Here is a 21,024-nt window from a genome sequence, read left to right as displayed (position 1 = left end):
CTAAGCTTTTATGTTTCTTTTTTGGACCAGGTTCTGATACCCTTACTCAGTATCTTAGAGTTTTATACCGTTGTTTGTCAGTGTTGTATCTGAGCATCGTCTGTGTAAAATTTGATAGCAATAGTGAAGTCCCTAAAGGATTCAATGGAGTGTCTGATTCTCCCTTTTTAAGTAAAATATCTTGGGGTTGGGGGTGTTTTGGGTTTTGTTTTGCTTCATTGGCTTCTTTTACGGGGTTGTTGGTTTGTGGGAGGGGGGTGAGTTGTGTCTGAGTAGATGGGATTGTGGGTGTTGTCATTCTTGCTATAATGAAAAGAATTTTTTCTATTTTAAAAAAAAGGGGGGGGAATGTTGCAGTGTTGCCTAAAAGATGGACAGGCTCCTTTCCTCATTCTAGGGTTTGCCCATTTTCTTCCCATGGCAAGGGCTGTGTGCTCCCATTCTCCCCACCCCCCCGCCAGGGACTGTGCGCACACCGTCATTTGTCCCCTCTCCCCCCCCCCCCCCATTTTTTCTTTCTGTTTTGGGTGATAAGTCATTCAGGACATCAAAATGTTAAACTTTAATGGGAGGATGGACTGAATTGAGGTGGGAGTATTGTTATGCTGGAATGTTATGCAGGTTTTTTTGACCTATAGACAATTGCAGAGGTGCTTGAGGCTATGATGAAAAGCTGGCAGGAGCTTCATATGTCTCATTTTTTCCTCTTCTGGTTTCCAGTTTCCCCCCCAAATCAGTAGGGTTTTGGCCATTGATGCCTAGAACTTTCCATGAAATTCTGTAATTGATCAGATGTGGCATTCAAAAGTTATTTAATTAAAGACAGAAAAATGCCATCAAGCTGAGTGTAAGGCTGTCACAAGCTTGACCAGCAAAGCCCAGGATGAAATGCATGAGCAAGAGACTAGACATTCAGTTGTAGGCATCTTGCTGAGGAAAGAACTCCAGAGGAGATTAGACTAAACCAGAGTTAGACATTTCGGTCACATTGCAGGGCCTTCCTCTAAGAAAATGTTCCCATCACAGATAGAATGGTTATGAAATAAATCTGTGTGGGTGTGCACCATGGGTCTTTAGTGCCTGCATCTAGTGAAACTGTCACCATAGCTTTAATTATGGAGCTGCCATTCTTGTTAGAATAGGCCCAATGAAGGAGGCAAATAGCCTAATTTGGGGGTAGCGCTAGGACACCATCAGTGATCTTAAACTATTAACCACAGTAAACTGTGGAAAGCAGATTTTACTGCTGATTTCATTTAGGTAGGCTGTTGTGATCAAAATGAAGCGTTGGGAATTAGTCTCATGGTTTAACTGTAAAGTGATAGTCTGTAGTCATTTAAATGTGGTATGTGTTTAGGTCACCTCTGGTGAATTCTGGAGTATCATTATGAGCCAGTACTAGTTAAGACATATGTCAGAGGACTTAAACTTGTATCAGTGTGTTTTTCTGTGCTAATCCCCAGCTGTGACTGCAGTGAATATAATCTTCTACTCACCAGCACTGGGAAGCAAAATTTTAAACCCAAGCCATCATTAGTTAATATTTAGCATTATCTAGGTCCTGATGCTATTTCAGTGTACTTGGAAACTGTTTCTAAGGAAGGGAACAGGTCTCGCATAACATGAAGCCAATTAGCAATGCTATTTGCACTTCCTGATTTCCAAACTGCTTGCTTGGACTGAGGCAGTTTTTGAGCACCTGAAAAATTTGGCTATGAGGGCAAAAGGGAATGACCATAAGACCTTTCCTCTTAAAAGTCCTAAGTCTAATGATTTGACAAATGTGTCCTACGTATTAGTGACAGGAAAAACTAAGGTGAGCCAGCCTTGCTTGTTTTAAATATTTCTACAGGATCTTTCCATCTGACCAAGGCATAGTTAACTTAGATTGTAAACTGATATGCTGTAGTCCAGCTGTACTAGAAGATAATAGTCCATATAGTCTGATAGAGTAGGCAAAAGTTGGCTTTTCAAATAAAATTGGTTGTTTTTCTCTGGATACTTATCCAAAGCTTCCATGCACTTATCTTCTCTCCCTGAGTGTTCAGAATGGACATTGCCTCTGACTGACAAATTAGAGTCGTCTTATCTGCTTTACTCTACAGTGCACTGATAATTTCTTTAGAAACGCACAGCTAAGCATCTTGCATCCTATATCAAGCCTTTCAAAATTAACGTTCATGTATTTATTGCTATATTTACATTTTAAGAATATATCCTTAATTGCTGCTAAGTTCACCTTAGAGTTCTTGTTCAGCCTGCCATTATGTGGATTAGATTTTTTTACTGTATTGTAAGATTGGTTCATAGGGGTGTATATATATGTGATACTTTTGAGCAGTTTGATATTTATAGCTAGAGTGCAAAAGGTCTTGTCAAATATCTTAATGTTCTTAGAAGAGCAAGATGAGATTAGAGAGTAATGTTGATCGAAGTGCACAGACAGTTGTAGGTTATGGTTACATCTTTTGAATCTATTAAATTTTAACATTTTAAAACTAGTATCTATATAAAGTACCTATATAAAGTATATCCTATGTGCAAATGTAGAAAATGTGGGGCACTAAAAAATGGTGCATTGAGAAATATTGATGACAGGAGCACGCTGGCAATAGTAGAAATGCACAAATTGCGGAGAAAATATTGGCATAGGTCTTGTGATACTGTGGTGTTTGGCACTGAGTCTATAGCTGCAGACAGATTGGTAACTGTATTGTAAATCATCTTGAGGGGTTTAAACAGGGCAAGTGGAAGAAGAGGACCTCAACTAGAAAATATGGAGCACTTGCCTAAATCAAAAGAATACATAATGTAATATTCTCGCACGTTCCACAAGCAGAAAGTTAGAGTTGACAAACTTGTAATGGCAGGGGAAAAAGCTCCACAGCTGAACAAAAGGGAAAAAACAAGACTTAGGTAAGGCCTTCAATAAACTAATTGCAAAATAGGGCAAAGTAGACACCAAAATAAACAGATAAGTGTTGTCACTAACAGCTTATATTGAAATGACATGAGTGAACACCGCAGAAGGCCATGACAGACCATTTTGGTTGGAAAAAGGATTTTCTAAGAACCTTCCTAACACTGTACTGAATATTAGAATTACATTTTTTGTTATGTTTCAGAGTAGCAGCCGTGTTAGTCTGTATCCGCAAAAAGAACAGGAGTACTTGTGGCACCTTAGAGACTAACAAATTTATTAGAGCATAAGCTTTCGTGGGCTACAACCCGTAGCCCACGAAAGCTTATGCTCTAATAAATTTGTTAGTCTCTAAGGTGCCACAAGTACTCCCATTTTTTGTTATATGAAAGTTAGTGTGAGAATTCCAATTATAGTTGAGTTAGGAGCTGAAAGTGTTAAAACCAAGGGTAACCTTGGCTTTATCTACTGAGAGCTGTAGATGATCCTGTACTGGTACAGTACTTTGTTACTTTTCAGATTGGGACAGAAAACATACTTGTTTTACTTCTAGCCCATTTCTAAGTTGAGGGGAGCAGCTGATCAATTTGGTATATCTTTGACATACCAATAGTATGCAGATTTAAAATACTCCTTTTTTAAAATAATTTGCATTTTGAAAGGTAGCCATAAGGCTTTTAAATAAATAAATAAATAAAAACAACCACCAACAACCAACCAGCATTTTAATTGTGAGAGCTAATTCTAACATGGGCCCAGCTGTTCAGAATTCTTCTACTTATACTAAAAATGTAGTGCAAAGAGAGCATTGAGTTTATAAACTATTTGGAAGAGAAATGTGGTATAGGGATACCATAACCTTGGAGATAACTTGGTCTAAGGCCAGGTCTACACTACAGACCTACATCGGTGTAACTTAATTCACTCGGGTATGAAAAACCCACCCCACGAGCGACATAAGTTATACCAACCTAAGTGCCAGTGTGGACAGCACTATGTCAGTGGGAGAGGGACATAGCTACCGCTGCTCGGGGAGGTGGAATAATTATGCCAATGGGGGAGCTCTCGCTGATCAGCATAGAACATCTGCACTAGCAGTGCTACATCGGTACAACTGGGCCCCAGTAGTGATTCTACTGTAGTGTCTTCACTAAAGTGCTACAGCGGTGCTGCTGTAGCATATGTGAAGACAAGCCATAACCAAAAAATCCTGTCATCTGTAATCTTGTAAATGAAGACTGCACTGATGGCTAAAATTTTTTTCTAAATTGTGTTTTTAAAAACTTGAGATTAATTTCAGTACATTTGTCTTCAAATGTAAGCATTCAAAGAAAAATGAAAAGTTTCGTTTTGCATCTGCAGGCCCATTACTTTAATATACAATGGAGTGCAAGGTTGAACTCTTAAATGTAAGAACTTCAGTTATGGCATGTGGAATACTGTAAGTTATTGCCAAATTATTAATACTTTAGATCACTGTAACATAGAGTATCTGGTTAATATTTGCTCTGCTTCAGCCATTTAAAACTTTTCAGTGGAGAAATATCGGCTTGATTTAGGCCTGTGACTTGGCAGCCTGTTTATGTAGAAGAAAAGTTTTCTAGATTCCAAGGCTAGAAGTTACCATTGTGATCATCTTGTGTAACTTCCTATTGGTAATGCCAATAGATAGCTTGCAGTTCTCTTCATAGATGTGACCTCTGAATGCAAGATTAACAGTATAGCATGTGATAGGGTCTCTGTTGCTTCCTACTTTCTCTTGTTATGCATGTGTGAAAAGATCTGAAGTGGTAGAACTAATATAAACAATTTTCCTGGACAAATTTAACTGGAAATCTGATGATTTAATGGTCGTAACTTGTCGGTGAAAAATGTGTTTCAGCTCCATATGGCTATTTGCAACCTTTAGGGGAAGGAGTGTGCTTTCTTTAGCTGTAGAAGGGGGAGTGAGAAAGATTTAAGAAGGACAATAATAGAGTTGAATTTCCTCAACTCCATTAAGTGCCCTCTTGCTGCTTGATATCCATCAATTGGAATACCCTGACCTCTGGAGTGACAATTTTGGTCTCTGGAAATCAGACTTTCAGTAGCTGGTATTGAGTCTCCTTGGGTTAACCTTAATTAATTTTTTTTCAGTTAGCAGACTTGAGGAGAGGGAGGCAGAACTGAAGAAAGAATACAATGCACTTCATTCAAGACATACAGAGGTAGGTGTCTAAATACTCTTAATTCATTTTGATATAAAATATTTACACCATGTGTCAACTTAAGCTTCCTGTGTACAGCAGTTAATGCCAAAGTGGAAATTTTTTAGCCATTCTAGCTTGCTAAGTAGTGTACACAAAATTCTGTTTATGGATTTTGACATTTTTGTTGCCAACATCCATTGTACACAGACTCAATTTGGCATTTAGTCGTTTTTATTTGCTATATATGTTTGAGTGTACATATGTTTTCCATATTACTTTCCTTGTACAAAACTGTCAATTATATCAACACTTCTCTCATATTCAGGCCTTGTTGAAACATGAGCATCCTCAGTAGTTCCCATACCCCCAAAACAGTTTTTCAAAGCAAATGTAATGAGCTGCAAACAAATAAATAAAAAGGTAACATAATCCGCTTATTTCTGGCGTTCTGACTGCTTTTTCCACAATGCCAGTGGTTCCACTTTCTTCCTTTAGAGTTCATTTACCCTAGGAAATCAACTTGGTGCTGACAACCATTGTCTGGAGAGAGTTTCCCTTCATTCTTTCTCTCAACTGTTAATAGTAACTGCTACTTGAGACCAAACAAAATTGTTCTCAGCGTGGTCTGTTCTTGCAGTTGAACAGTTATAAACCATGTGAAACAGGCCTGTTACTGAACGACTGTTAGCAAAGGGTCATCTTCTTAGTGCAGGCAGGGATCCTAGCTGGCCCAGTGTTCATGTGTATGTGGGAATATTTCAGTCGAATAAAACTTTAATTTGAGTACATTTAATTAACTAAATTTGCTATGTTGTTCTGGTATTGAGAGAATCTTACTTGTTGGTCCTCTTATTTTCTGATTCCAGCCCTTTTACTGCTCCTGTTCTTTCTTAGCTCTCCAGCAGTAGTAAATACTGCTGGTCTTTCAAAGTGAGAGCAGTTCTGTTCTGGCCTTTTCAACTAAAAATATGGTGCCTTGAAACATGACATTTGATTATCTGTAACATTAGCGCAGTTTTCATCTATATGAATGTGTTAGGTGGTGTATGAGGCATCACAATACTGACAATGAGTAGCAGAAAGGGAATGAAAGCTTCACAGGAGCTGGAACCATGATGTTTATGGGCTTTCAAACAGTACAAAACAAGGTCTCGACTATGTTTAAAAAAGTCCAAATTTTAAAAAAAAAAATCAATTATGTTAGGGTTCTAAAGATTTTACTGAATTTTTTTATTAATTTTAAAAGTTTAGGATAAAATTTTCAGACGTGCCTAAGGCCCATATTTTTAAGGGTATGTAGGCGTTGCAATGCTGTCTGCAGATATAGACTCCTAAGTTCCTAAATCTCTTTTGAAAATGAGATTTATGCTCCTAAATCAGTTGGGGATTGCAACACTGAGCATAGCAATACCTAACTACCTTTAAAATTTGGCCCTAGTCTCATTTTCACAAATGATTTAGGCACTTAGCAGCCCAAGCCAAATGAAATGGCTTTCATTTAGAATTAAGCTCCTAAATGCCTAAAGTCACTTTTGAAAATGTTACCCTTAGTCTGTTCTGTTCTGTAGCTGTTAATTAACCTGTTTTGTAATGTGGAAATTTGAGCCTACAAGTTGTGCACAAAATTTTGAAGTATGTATGATCAAACATAGTATCCTTGAAACTGTATTTTCAGAAATCCATGTTTATTATTCTAAATATACATTTACACTATTGTAGTGTATAAATGTTAATATAGCTCTTGTCTATTGTAGTAGGCTATATATGTATATAGACTTCCATAAAATATTTTTCCCAAAGAAAAATATTTTGTTTAATGCAGAAAAATAACACCCCTAAAGTAGACTTAGTTGAACTTAAAATAGACTAGAAGAGGTGACTTAAGACAGAGCACTGTGGGATCCCATGATGTGGGTTTTGGGAAGTTTTTGTAGCTTCTGGAGTTAAGGGTATGTGAGGAATGCAGAATTATGCCCAGAGGATAATCAGTGGTACAGCTAAGACTAGTACCCACAAGTCTTAATTTCTCCTTTCGTATTGTTACAAGTAGGCCAGACTATCCTTCTGAACAGATTATGTGTAGACATCATTGCCTGTTTTTCTGGTTCTGAATAGAAGTTGTTTCCCAGACAGAACCGGAACTTTGATATCTGTTGAGCTGCTGAATTTGAGTTGTAAATTTCTGAACAAATCCTTGAAAATGAACTTCACATCAAAACCAGTTAAAAGTCAAATTTTGGCTCGTCTTTTGCTGTCCACAACAGTTTTGTCACATTACTGCCCATTTGTGAATATTCCAAGGCTATTCCAGGCTCTGGAGTCGATTGTAGTGGCCACAGACCCTTCTTCATGTCTTAATCCCCTCTGCCCTGTCCCTTCTGCATGTCTTTCCTCCTGCCCTCCCCCCCAATCAAAGCTTGTCCCCTTCTGCCCTGTCCCTTTTAACCTATTCTTGTCATGTCTCTCATTGGCCTCCAGTCTTTCCCCTCCCCATACTGGCTCTGTCTTCATCTACAGGCTCCTCAAGCAGTCTGTCTTCCACTGCCTCTCACCCAGCTCCTTGTCCCAGTCTCTTTGCCCAGCCAGTCCCAGTTCGCTTCCCTGCTCCTTGTCAGATCTGTCTCCTGTTTCTCGCACACTGATTCCTGCTTTGGCCAGTCCGTGTCCCCTCTTCCCCAAGCTTCTGGTCTGATGCCCAACCAATACCCACTTACCCTCTCCTGCCTCTCCGTTCAGTCTTTTTGCTCAGCCAGCTCTAGTCCCCATCAATTTGTAGTCAGTTTCTCTTCCATCCCCTTCTAGTCCAATATCCTGCCTCCTTCCCTCCCTCCCTCCCCCCCCTCGCCCCCAGTTCAGTACTTCCTTTGCGTTTGAGTCAGATGGCTGCCTAGGTGCCAGCAGGGTGTCATTGAGAGCGTAAAGGCAGGAGATACAGGCTCCCTGTGCTCAGCCTGGCCCCACTCTGGGAATAGAGTATGCTCTGTGGGGATGGTGCATGCTGCTTTTAGCCAGCACTAGGAGCTGTGAGGGTCTGGAGCATGCTCATTGAGCATGGATTCTTCAGGAATTTTAGCTGTTAAACTCTAGCACTTCTCTACTTGAGCATATGTGAACTGATATTTTTTCAGAGGCCAGACTTGGGTGGATTATCACAGGAACAGTTAAAGGGACATCCCTGACACAGACACCACCTCTGCTCCAAAGCACAGGAGTGCTGCAGAGTCTCATAGTAAAGATTATCAGGATTATTTTTAACATTGCAGTTTTTTCCCCTTGGTTTCATTCTTGGATACAGCTGAACTGTTTTGGCTGAAACGCTCTCTAACAAATTTAAGACTAAGGCAGACCCATGGTATAGAAAAATTCAGCCCAATTGGTTAGTTTGGTAAAGTTATAAGCAATTGAAAACAGGGTTTTGTAATGGGAAGTGACAAGCAAGCTTAATAGGAGGTGCAACCAGCCCTGCCTATAAGATATATGTGGTATATTTATTTAAAAAAATGTTCAGACTTTGAATCACTTTCTTGCACCCTTTTGTGTTGCTTGTTTAAATTGTGAACTCTCTGGAGTAGAGACCATGTCTCTTTGTATTGGTACAGTACTTAGCACAATGGGCCCTGATCCTGACTGGGGCCTCCAGGCATTACCATAATAGAAATTAATATAAAGGTTTAAATTTTTCTTCCCTATTCCCCAATACTCCATTTATAAGAGAGATCAACAAATGTGTATAATCAATTTAACTTGATTTAATGAACTCTAATAGAATGTTTGGAATATCTTGTTTTTTTATATAGACTTTCTTCCAAAACGGACAACAAGCTATGCAGGTTCGGTTTATTCAAATAATTTACCAAACATTTCTACAATTTAAAATGCACTCTTTTGGGTGGGGAAAGTTGTTTCCTTAGATTTTATTATCACTGAGGTGACTATCTTCTACCACAAAGGAAAAGGATTTAATGCAGCTCATTCTTGTCCCATGCCCTTCAAGTCACAATTCTTCCTCAGTTTTTACTCTGGGCATTCCGTTTCCTGTGCTGTGCTTTTTGACTGATTGCTCTAGCCTACTCCTTTCCAGTCACTTTCACTTAGGTGTCACTCCATGTTCCCCTCCTTTCTTTTCCTTGGCTTTCTCCCTTTAGTAACTCCTCTCACAACCTAATACTCCCCAAACCCTTTATAAAAATTGTACGTGACATTTGCCAAACTTCACATTTTCATTTTGTGTTGTATGTGTTTCTCTCCACCCCTTGTCTGTTGTGTGTATTTAGACTCTAAGCTGTTTGGAACAGGAACTCTCTCATACCGTGTATACCTTGCTTGGCATAATGGACTTGGACCTCTAGGCATTACTGCAATACACATAATAGTGGAGGAAATAACAGGGTACTAATTTGTAGTCTCCTCTTAATTTGTAGGGTTTTCTAGCACCATTACAGGGTCACTAAGGAAACCTGGAAAACATGAACTTCTTTTCATACCTCACCTGCTTCTTTATATTGCGGCTCATAGGTGGTCTTGTCATGTCAGTATAAGACCGAGTCCATCTTCACCTGTCCTATGCACATGTATTTTTTTATTTTGTTTAAAGATTCATGATGGAGTTGGATTCAAACTGAGAGAAACCAGATAGAATGAAAAGACAGTGATATCAGATTTTCTCCCTTGAATTTTCTCCATTTTCTTATTGTCTAACTCCTTCACTACCCTTCCTAGTGTTTCAGTTCTGCTCTGGTAACCAACCTCACTGTTCATTTAGTGTAAAATTATTTGGATAACATCACTCTACAGATTGCTGAATGTAGTTTGAAGTTGCCTTCAAGGGTCTGTTGCATGAAATCAAACCTCTGATTCAGCTGAGTGATTTCACCACAATATTTGCTTGAGGAACTTCTCTTCTACTCTCATCTCTCTAAATAAGAATATTTTTCTTCTTTCTTTAATCAACTTCACCTTTGTCTTTGCAAGTAATAATCCTTGATGCTTACTGAAATAACAATTGATTTTTCCTGTCAGTTGATCAAATAATGAAAGGAGTGTTTGAAGCTTGTAGTATTAGCTCTGACAGCTGTCTAAACCACGGGTTCTCAAACTTCATTGCACCACGACCCCTTTCTGACAAAAAAATAATAATAATAATCACTACACGACTTCAAGAAGGGGGACCGAAGCCTGAGCCAGCCCGATCCCTGCCACCCTGGGTGGGGGGGCCAAAGCTCCATTGTCCTGGGGGGTTGAGAGAGCCAAAGCCGAAGGGCTTCAGCCCCAGGCAGGAGGTCTGTAATCTCAGCCCCACTGCCCAAGGATGATGCCCTCAGGCTTCGGCCCCAGATAGTGGCGCTTGGGCTTTGGCTTCATCGCCTGGCCCCAGCCCTGGCAACCCCATTAAAACAGGGTTGTGACCCACTTTGTGGTCCTGACCCACAGTTTGAGAACCGCTGATCTAAACCATGCGACTGTCCTCTGCCTTTTACTGTTTGTTGATTCCCCTTACCCTTTTTTCTCTTCCTCTCCTCATCCCACTTTTTAGTGTATCAGGCTTGTCTAGGTTTTTTTCCTATCTTTCATTCATTGGTGTGTTCTCTTATCCTTTCCTCTTTTTGACATTATGGCTCAAAGCAGAAATAGTTCTGCAGCAGACTGAAATATACTGTCAATATTCTATTACATTTCTCTCTGCTGCTAATGCATAGAGTACAGTAGACTTGTCAGTGCAATGCATGAACCAGAACAGAGAAAAGAGGGATGCTGGGGAACTTAAGGAATGATAGATTTAAATATTTTTAGAGTTCATGACTACACAATCTACTACTTCAGGGGTTCTCAAACTTTGCTGCACCGCAACCCTCTTCTGACAGAAAAAAAAATTATTACATGATCCCAGGAGGGGGGACTGAAGCCTGAGCCCACCCGAGCCCCGACCCCCTCACGGGGGAGGGGGAGGGCCAAAGCCCCAGGGGGGCCTGTAACCTGAGCCCCAGCACCCAGGGCTGAAGCCCTTGGGGCTTCAGCTTCGGCCCCGGTGGTGGGGCTCGGGCACCAAGCTCCAACAAGTCTAACGCCAGTCCATTAAAATGGGGTCGCCACCCACAATTTGAGAACTGCTGTACTACTTCATTCACCTGCATTTATATGTAAATAGGAAATCTAACCTTTCAAGCTTGCAATAGCATTTGTAAGTAAGGTCTGATCACACTAATAGCTGTAATCAACAAAGAAAAGGATATTCCTGTACCGAAGGAAGGATATTCCTGTACTGAAAAGCCAAGCCACAAAGACCGCTTTCTCCTTACCTCTTGTGTGGGAAGCTGGGAAGGAAGAACTTGTGTGAACAAACAGCTGAAGAAACGTCTCAAAAGTTGTAATTAGCTTGGACAAAAGTGGCACGCTATAAATGATGTATAGTTAAGATGGTTTGATAGCAATTCCCAAATACCTTCCCTGTTTATAAGGAAACATTTCTTTAGAAAACATAGAGGTACTGTACAGGATGTGTGTGTGTGTGTGTGTACACACACACACACACACAGTGTGTGTGTATATTTATTTATTTATTTCCCCCTGACAGTGAGGATTGGCTTAGTTTAATGAAGCATAATTGGGCCGTGTAAATTTGTCACTGTTTCTGTCTGATAAAATGTGACCGAACAGTGAGCATTTCTTTAGCATTTGGAATATACTTTGTCAAGCTCATTCAGATAAACAAATATCCTGAGCAGTACTAGTGCCAGGAGGATGGCTAGCATAGAAGAAATGCAGAGAACTTTTTAGTTACAAATTTGGCAAAGCAGAGTTATACCAATCATATGTATCTAATTGAGGTAAAACTCTATACTTATTTCCCAAAAAGTGTTCCAAATAAGATTTAAATGACCTTGTGTTATATAATATTTCTGAATATTAATTTTAATGTAATGTATAAATAATGGGCTTAGTGCCTCGGAATGTTACCATAGCTGCGATCCGCATCATCTTATTTAATTGGTATACATCTGTGCAGAAATCATTGTTAATGGGAAGAATGCTTTTAATTTAAATTCAGATAAGATAATTTCTGCCCAATGGGTGTATAACTTTTAGCATTAGAGTGCAAACTATGCTTAGAAGAACATCCTTGTGACAGGATGCAGAAATCTCTTAAATTTCTGCTAAAATAGAAATGCCAGATTAAAGTGGATTATCTGGGACACAGGAATATTGCAGATTGGAAGGAGTACATGCAGTATATGAAGGAAATGGAGCTGCTCTGTAATATATGAATACTGTATACTGTATGTTAACCAGCTTACTGTGATGTTTATTGTAGGACTATGTTGGTTAGGGATTTTAAGGAAAACAAGCAGGCAGAGAAGAGTTAGCTCAAGATAAAACACCTTAGCAAACACTTCATGGTTGTATGATGGGACAATGACAGTCACTGACTCTGAGGAGTCTGGCTCAACCTTGTGCTGAGCCTGCAGGACTGGCTTTGTCCAGAAGGGCCAAAGCCTGGGAACTGGCAAGCGTAAAGAGACTTGGCTGTGTTAAGAGGGACTCTATCAAGAGAGGAGAGGCATCTGTTGGGTAACTGTTAGGACAGGGAGCTGACTGACACACACATCTGCTGGGGAAGTCTGAAGAAATTAGACCTGCCTGGATTATCATCAGGGGATGATTCTGGTCAGTGCTATTATTGGAAAACTTGAAGAAGACTTAACTCCTTCTTGAAGATCTGCTCAAATGGTGCACCTGACCACAAAATCATGACCAGAATGAGCAGCCTGTTATCTATTAAAACAGTATGGCTGGCTTCATTTGGACAACTGGACCTGGTCAAAAATGTTCATGGGATCTGGAGACAGGATGCTGAGCTAACAATACTAGGAAGTCATGAGGAATTGAATAGAATCTGGAGTGCAACTCTTACAAAAAGAAGGGGTAACGAGAGGAGAAGGAAGGCAAAAGTTTATGCTGATGTTTTAAAGATCAAATGTCTAATGCAAGACTTCTGTAACACTTAAAGAGTAATCTGTTACATCTCAAACATAATGCTGAGGAGGGAGTTGTTGCCTCGAGTCAGATCCACTCTTAAAATAAACACAGGAAGTGTAGAAAACTTGAGGAGTTAGAATTTTTTTTTTAAGATGATGGAGGGGGGAGGAGTAATCTCAGAAGAATATCAAAACTCCTGGAGAAAACACTAAGGTTGATAGCAGTGGGCTGGGTTAATGCAGGATTTCCTGGAGAAACACAGGAAGGGTTCTCTGACCTGCAAGAATAGTTTATTTAATGGCTTAATCTGTACATCTATCTTGATAGTGTATGTTGGCTTGCTTATTTTTCAATAAACTTGTAGGGTGCTTGCGGTTGTTTTTTTTTTTTTTTTTTTTTTAAGTGAATGACTTTCCTGCTAGTCTCCAGCATACAAAGAAACTATGAGGAAACAAACCTATTAGTGACAAGGAGACAGGCAACCTTTGGTCAGGATGACTAATCTTGGATTATTCCAGTGACTTTGAAGGATTCTTATTCAAACTTGTGCAGCATAGGAGCATTTCTGTAATGTAATTTCCTAATGAGATGCTAATGAATAACTTACAAATATTTTGATTAAAAATGGTAATGGTGAATAAAGGATCATAATGTCAGTGTGACAGGATATATTGAACCATTTAGCCCTGTACATATAACCTTCCTCCTAGCCTATATATGTAGATCAGTGGTCACCAACCGTATATCGTTGGTTGATCCTGGAGCCTCTGCCAGTCAATCACAATCTCTGGCCGCTAAAAGTCAGGAAGCACAGCAGAGCTAAGGCAGGCTCCCTCCCTGCCTGCCCTGGCCCCACTCCGCTCCCAGAAGCAGCCAGCACGCCCCCCACAGCCCTTGAGGGAGCGGGGTCTCCGTGTGCTGTTCCTGCCTGCAAGCACCACCCCCACAGCTCCCATTGGCTGAAAATGGGGAACTGCAGCCAATGGGAGCTGCAGGGAAGTGCTTGCAGGCAGGAGCAGCACATGGAGCCACGTGCCCCCCCTTCCTCCTGCAGGGGTGCGTTGGCCACTTCCAGGAGCGGCGTAGGGCCGGGGCAGGAAGGGAGCCTGCCTTAGCCCCGCTGCGCCCCTGACCGGGAGCCGCCCAAGGTAAGTGCTGCCTGGTGGGAGCCCCCTCCCAGAGCCAGCATCCCATATGCCCTCCTGCACCCCAACCCCCTGCCCCAGGCTCTGCCCAGAGCTTCTTCCCACACTCCAAACCCCTTGGCCACAGCGCAGAGCCTGCACCCCCCCGAACCCCAACCTCCTGCCCCATCCCGGTGAAAGTGAGCGAGGGTCGGGGAGACCGAGTGACGGAGAGTGAGCGCCGGAGGGAGTGGAGGGGGCGTGAATGGAGTGATTCACTACTAATTCCTCCCTGTAGGTCAGAATCAAGTCTAAAATGACTCTCCCCCTTATTTCCTCCACTTTCTTGGGGGGAAAGTTGTCCCCAGTACATTCCAAGAACATGTTGGAAACATTGTGTTTTGCTGTATTGCTTTTCCAACAGAAGTCTGGGTAGCTAAAGTCCTCCATTACTCCCAGGTGTTTTGTATACTTCTGTTGTTTGTTCTAGAAATGTCTCATCCACTTCCTCTCCTTGATTTGGTGGACTACAGTAGCCATACCATGATATCACCCCTGTTTTTTACCCCTTTTATCTTTACACCGAGACTCTTAACTGGTCTGCTTCTGACCTCCTTTTGCACCTCAGAACGAGTATGCACATTCTTGATGTATAATGCAACACCACCTCCATTTTTAGGCTTCCTGTCTTTCCTGAACAAGTTATACCCCTCTATACCAATATTCCAGTCATGAGTCTGGAATATCCCACCAAGTCTCTAGCACCAATGAACTCAAAGTTTAGCTATTGTACTAATAGTTCCAGTTCTTCCTGTTTGTTCCCCATACTCCTTACATATTTGTATAGACATCCAAGATGTGGATCAGATTTCCCCCACTGATTTCCCTCTTGTTGCTCTAATGACCCTAAAGTAATTTTCCATGTGACCCCCCCCCCACATCTCCATCTAGCTTTTTGTTAAGGTCATATTTTTATGCTTACCTGCGAGCTCTTGTCATCTGCTCCCTTTGAACTTAGTTTAAAGCCCTCCTCACTGGGTTGCCAAGTTGGTGCGTGAAGATGCTCTTCCTCTTCTTGGTGAAGTGCACTTCTTGTCTTCCCAGCAGATGTTCTTTTCTGAACAACATCCCATGGTCTTGGGCCTGACCTGGTAAATTTACTAAGGCTATATTATAAATGCAATCAGAACCATATTGTACAGAAGGCTTGAATGTTTGTGGTCTCTTGGTATTTTAAAATAGTCAAGGATTATAAGTGGAGGAAGATAGCCAAAGCAAGTTTTGCAAGGACCAGGGGCAGGGTGCGCCTGCAACAAGTGTGGTTCGATGATGTGGCTGACTGGCTGGACAGGATGTAGTATGGTACACTTCTCAGGTGTGCATGAAAAATGTGGAGGAAGATTGCTGGTCAGTGACTCGTGTGATGTATTTACTGTTCGTTTTGATGTGACTCTGTGGTGCTTTGCACAATGATGGTTATGATGAAGCATTAACGTTATAAAATCTGCTATTACATACTATTGTAGTTTTAATGCCTGTTTTCAATTATGACCATTATCATTTAAACAAATTTCATAAAATTGACTGCTCTATCATTACCACTCTAATCTCACTCAGCCTTATGCCTCATGCTCCTGATTGGCTTGATAGATTTATAAAACCCTATTGTGCTCCAGTGTAACAGCACACATGCTATTGAAGATTAAGCATTGTTCTAAATGACTGTGAAATGCTAGCTAGAACAGCATGACTTAATAATAAAAACCTTAAGGATAAAATAAGATAAATCTTAAAAGGATCAGAAAAAAAAATTCTAACTACTGTACTCACAAGCTTAAAACTGAAATGTACTGCCTTTTGTGATGTCTTATTTCTTCCTCATTTTGCAGGTACAAAACTTGTTCCTGTGGAGTGGAGGAGGGAAGGGAAAGTATGTATGCAAAATTATGAGGAAATAGTAACAGAAGGAAGGGGTTGATCAAATTTTAGCCAAATTAGGTATTGATAATGCGCCCATCAGTTTATGGTGGGTACTACCTAAGATACCAACCAGCCAATGTTCCTTTATTTTTTTTATTTTTTTTTTAGGTCAAAATCTAGACACAGCATATCCTAGATATGATCAGATTTTAATGAACTAGTAAGGGTTCTGGTTGTTGGCTTATATTTATCCAAGGTGTGAAATAATTGTTACAAATAATGCAACTCTGTCTTTTTACAGAAGGCTACTTAAAAACAAATAAAATGGGTTAATAGTACATTCATAGCTCAAATAGCTTGGCTGTTTCTTTAACCGTTTTGTTTACAAATACTTGGTTTAGTAAGAAATCACCATGTTTGCAATTTTATAAACCCTCACTGAATAAAAACATGAAATATATATCTGTACCATGTGCAGAGTATATACCTATTCCTGTTTTATGTTCTACCACAAATACACATTTAAAGAACATAAAATTCAACACTGATTTTATTTTCAGAAAGCTATATAAATTTGAAAGACCATACATGTGGTAACAAAAAAACAAGACAATGAGCAATTGTTGTATCTATCTGTGATTTTGGGTATTGCTTTTTTCTAATTTATTCAGTGGAGTCAAAGGAAGTTCTGCTTTTACACAGTGACTTTTTTCAGTGTCTGTTTTCAGTCTTCTGGTGTCTGATATTTATCTTCATTATGTAGCAGTTTGGTGTAGATGGGGAATTTTAACCAGTATTTTACGAAGAATTATCTGACCAGACTACATGAAGGCAAAGGAAAGCCTGAGACACACATCAAATCTCACTTCAGTTTTCCAAACACTTACCATGTTCTTCCTTAATGTATTAACTAGTAGATTAGGCCACATTTTGATAAAGGAACTAACTGCTCAAAACTGAAACATAATATAGTTTTTAAAATATTTTCATTTTTATTTTGGTGACTATTCTAGATAGATGCTGGTTTTTGCTATATACTGTATTAACACTTAATGCAATAAAATGTTTCAACATATAATACTAGTTTCTGTGTGTTTTTATAAATACTTAATATCTCTGAATATAGAAGATTTAGTTGCCATTCATTCAAAGAAATATCACAAGCCCTGGATGTGTTTAAACTTCAGCAGGTTACAGTCATTGGGGTTTCATTATTTCCATTTATGGGCACTTAGTTGCAGAACTCTGTCTGAAATGCCATGTACACTTGTGTTGCTATTCAAATATTTCCTGTGCATGAATATAGGACTATGTTTAAGGGGGTTAAAGTGAAACTGAATTTTTATTTTTGAAAAATAACTTAAGGTTCTTTCTCTAACGCTTTCCAAATTTTAAGGAAAGGGTCTCAGTTCAGACTTGTTGCCATAAAAGTCAAATATTTTGCTAACATTTCGTTTACTTCCTTGAAAGAAATTAACTCTGAACTGTAAAATGGAGTGGGCTCCTGGTATCTTTTTTCCGATATGCAGAGGAGGATTGCAAAGTGGTGCACAATATTGGCTGTAAAATACACTACTGCAATACATTTAAATGATACTTAATATTTCTTACGGTATCTCTATTTTGTTTTAAACAGATGATTCACAATTATATGGAACACTTGGAAAGAACCAAACTTCATCAACTAACGGGGGGTGATCTGCTAGAATCCACCACACACGGTAGAATTAGGTAAGCATTATTATCCTCTCACTCTGAAATGAAAGAAAAATCCATTCATGTATGTTTGCAAGACTGTCTGTTCTTTAATTCTACAACAACAGTTTGGCTGAATCAGAAAGATTTGTCAGTTGATTGGAATGCAGTAGGAGACTAGTATAGAAATCAGTGGGGGGGGGAACACTTGCTTTTGTAACACTAAATGTTGATATATATACTCTGTACATTGGTCTTGGGCAATAATTTTGGCATACATTTTTATAAATTTAGACAGGGTTTCTTTTTGGATATGGATAATTTCAAAATAACAGTAGACAGCAGAAATACCAGAGTCTAAAAATACTTAAAGAATATTGCGTTGCTGCTGCTGCTTTATACACAGGTTTACAAAGGAACATGTCTAAATGTCTGCTTGTGCTGAGAGCTTTATGTGAATATATTATGCAGATCTCAAAGCTTTCTGCCAATGAACTCTGGAAGGGGGAGAGAATAGGTAATAAGCTGGCTGTCTCTCTGGGTTGCTGCATAGATGCTAAGAGCAGCAGCTCTATGGTTTATGGAGGTGGGGGAGGAGAGAAGTGATGTCATTGGTTTGGAGCTGCTGCAGGAGAGAGTGGAAATCTGCTGCTGATGGCATTGTTTTTGTGGCAGCAGCTGAATGACAGACTTTCACTACAAAGATACACCCTCGTCGTCTGTGTAGCCTTGGTTCCGGCGTTTCACCATGCCAGCGCAGCGCCATGAGTCCTGGATGCATGCTGCTATTTGTGTTTGGCTTCGTTGGCGGGGCGGTGGTCATTAATTCAGCTATCTTGGTATCTCTTTCTGTTTTGCTGCTTGTGCACTTTTCTATTTCTACTGGTGTGCCAGCTCTGACGCAGAATCTACCAAGGATACTCAGGTACTCTGACCTACTGAACCCCTGCTTATTGTTTTCTTTATCTTCCTCATTCCTTCTTCATCTTTTGATCTAAAAAAGAGGCAACGGGATAGTTGCAAGTGCTGGTTTGAAGTCCTGTATATTTAGTATTCATAGACTAAGGCAAGGCACTGTTTTTTAAATTGTTAAAGGAAATTTGCATTGGTGGTTTTTTAAGTAATTACAAGGTCAGTCAGTGTGTTTTTCCTTTAGAAAGCTGTTAAATCAATCTCTTTGACACAAACTTGCCAGCAGAATAGAGCTGCTTTGTTAAACATTGTAGACAGAGCTTGCACTCGTGTTGTAAGGCATTTAGCGAATATTATATAGTCCTAAATTTGCGATGGCTTAGGCCTTTCATTTACCCAGTTTATATACAGCATATGGTAATGGGTGCTCCTGTTCAAATATATAATTATTTCAGTATTTTTTTACGTTACATGTATTTTAAAAAAATACTGCTTGATCATTAAAAATACTTTGAAAGAAAAATCTTGCATTATTTGGGTATTAGAGCTGTAAGAGCCTATTCACTATTGTTCAGTCAAATGTTATCCTCTCTCCTCTTTATCTCTCTACTTGTATGGCAATCAACCAACTCTTTCCTCCTTTGAGTTACGTGCTGTTTGTCCTGGTTGCCTAGAGTAGTAGCCGATCTGCATTAGTACAAAAAAGAGAGAAAAAATCATTTTGACACATTTTAGTGCTAGTTTTAAATGAAATACAATGGGCCACATTTTAAAATGTGATCTTTCAAACTTGTAAACTTGGCATTCTTTAATCACTATTTGTCACTCTTGCTTAAATAAATTTGTATACTTGTTAAAAATGTGATTGTCAGAAAATTAGTTCTAATGGAAGATTATTTTAAAAGAATAAATGTAGCACATGGCCTGGGTTTGGTCTCTAGCCTTCAGTGGGTTTTTTTATTTTTTTATTTCTCTTTTGTGACAAATAGGGTAATATATTCTGTAGAATAATCAATTACTAAGGCCTTATACTTTAAAAGTAAAGCAAAATATTTTACTTTTTTAGGTTTAAAAAGTCTGAACTCTAACACTTTACACTAATGCTATCAGCTAGATAAAGAAATAATCTTTTAGTAGCATGTCATCACTTTTCAAGTTAATATTTATATTTCAAGTCTTTCTCAGAAATTGTGCTGTCTTTTTAGTAGAGCCTTTTGGTTAACTTTTAGAACTATTTTAGTATGTAAATAAGCCAGTCTTTTTAAAGGCTGTGCTGTTGATTTTCTTAGCTAGTGTGAAGAAAAAAATTGTAGAAAATTGTTAAAGCATTATGGTCTTGAATATATAATAATATATTAACTTGAATATTTATGTAATCAAAAAGATATAATGTAGAGTGGCTGCAAAAATACTTAGTAAAGCTATAATATTTCAGTAAGCCACTGTTAAAAGAAATAAAGACTAAATAAATACTTTTATTATTTGTTGTTTAGGAAGTAAATTATACTGTCTGACTTTAATTCAGCAAAATGGCATTTTTCCAGATATTTCTTGGAAACTGAAAGGGGGACTCTTCCCCATCCCACCAACAAACAAATTTATACCCTATTTTTAGTGGGAGAAGATCTTGCTTGTCAGAAGGGAAGACAGACCCCCTTACAATTTAATGACCTCTCCCTTGCATGGATTTTGATTTTGATTTCGTACATATAAGACATCTATCTATTTACTATAGGTGACTATAACTTTAAAAATGACAATCCAGCTAATTCCGCCCCCCCCCCCCAAACAAAGTGAGCCCAACTGAAGAGAGAATTTTTCTTTGAGGATTCCCCATCTCCCTTCTTAGTCCATAATCCTCTCCCCCATTAAACTCCGCTCCTTAAAAGCCTGTGTAGAAGGTTTTGCAGCATACCCTGAAGATAAACAGATCTGGGCTTCTTTGGACCATTGGTTCAGAAGGTGGTTTCCAAAGTTAAGGGCCTCTCACAGAGCATGCTTTAATGTGAGCCGTCTTTTAAACTGAAAGGGGTCCAACTTGATTTTTGGCACTGGATTTTCCCCCCAGAAAATCAATACTTGAAATGAAAACTAAGTGTACGTATCTTTCACCCCCCCCCCCCCCCATATGTATTAGAAATGTGGGAATGCTAAACAAAGGAAGTACTTGAATAGATTCCAAGGACTCCTGCTGTTGTAGAAAAAACTTCTGTTTAGTTCTGCAACTATTTAGTAAGGTTTTTTCTTCAAAGTTGTTACTGTTCCAGCATAACCTGACCATTTCAATACT

The 21,024-nt window shown here is 39.3% G+C and overlaps 1 protein-coding gene across 4 annotated transcripts in view; it reads left to right on the top strand.

Annotated features, from left to right (window-relative positions):
* The window catches only part of SPAG9 (sperm associated antigen 9), a 104,579-nt gene that overhangs the window by 25,289 nt on the left and 58,266 nt on the right, over positions 1-21,024 (top strand). For 2 of the 4 annotated variants that reach the window (XM_065416298.1, XM_065416299.1), the window contains exons 3-4: positions 5,057-5,127; positions 17,764-17,858. In XM_065416298.1, coding sequence (XP_065272370.1) covers positions 5,057-5,127; positions 17,764-17,858 — 166 coding nt within the window. Of the gene's footprint in view, positions 1-5,056; positions 5,128-17,763; positions 17,859-18,586; positions 18,748-21,024 lie in introns of those variants that run through there. The other 2 variants (XM_065416301.1, XM_065416300.1) reach the window with 1 other exon arrangement.

Source organism: Emys orbicularis, chromosome 13, assembly GCF_028017835.1.
Source record: "Emys orbicularis isolate rEmyOrb1 chromosome 13, rEmyOrb1.hap1, whole genome shotgun sequence".
Lineage (NCBI taxonomy): Eukaryota > Metazoa > Chordata > Testudines > Emydidae > Emys > Emys orbicularis.
Note: the sequence above shows the minus strand (reverse complement) of the source record. Positions and strands in the feature narration are given on the sequence as shown.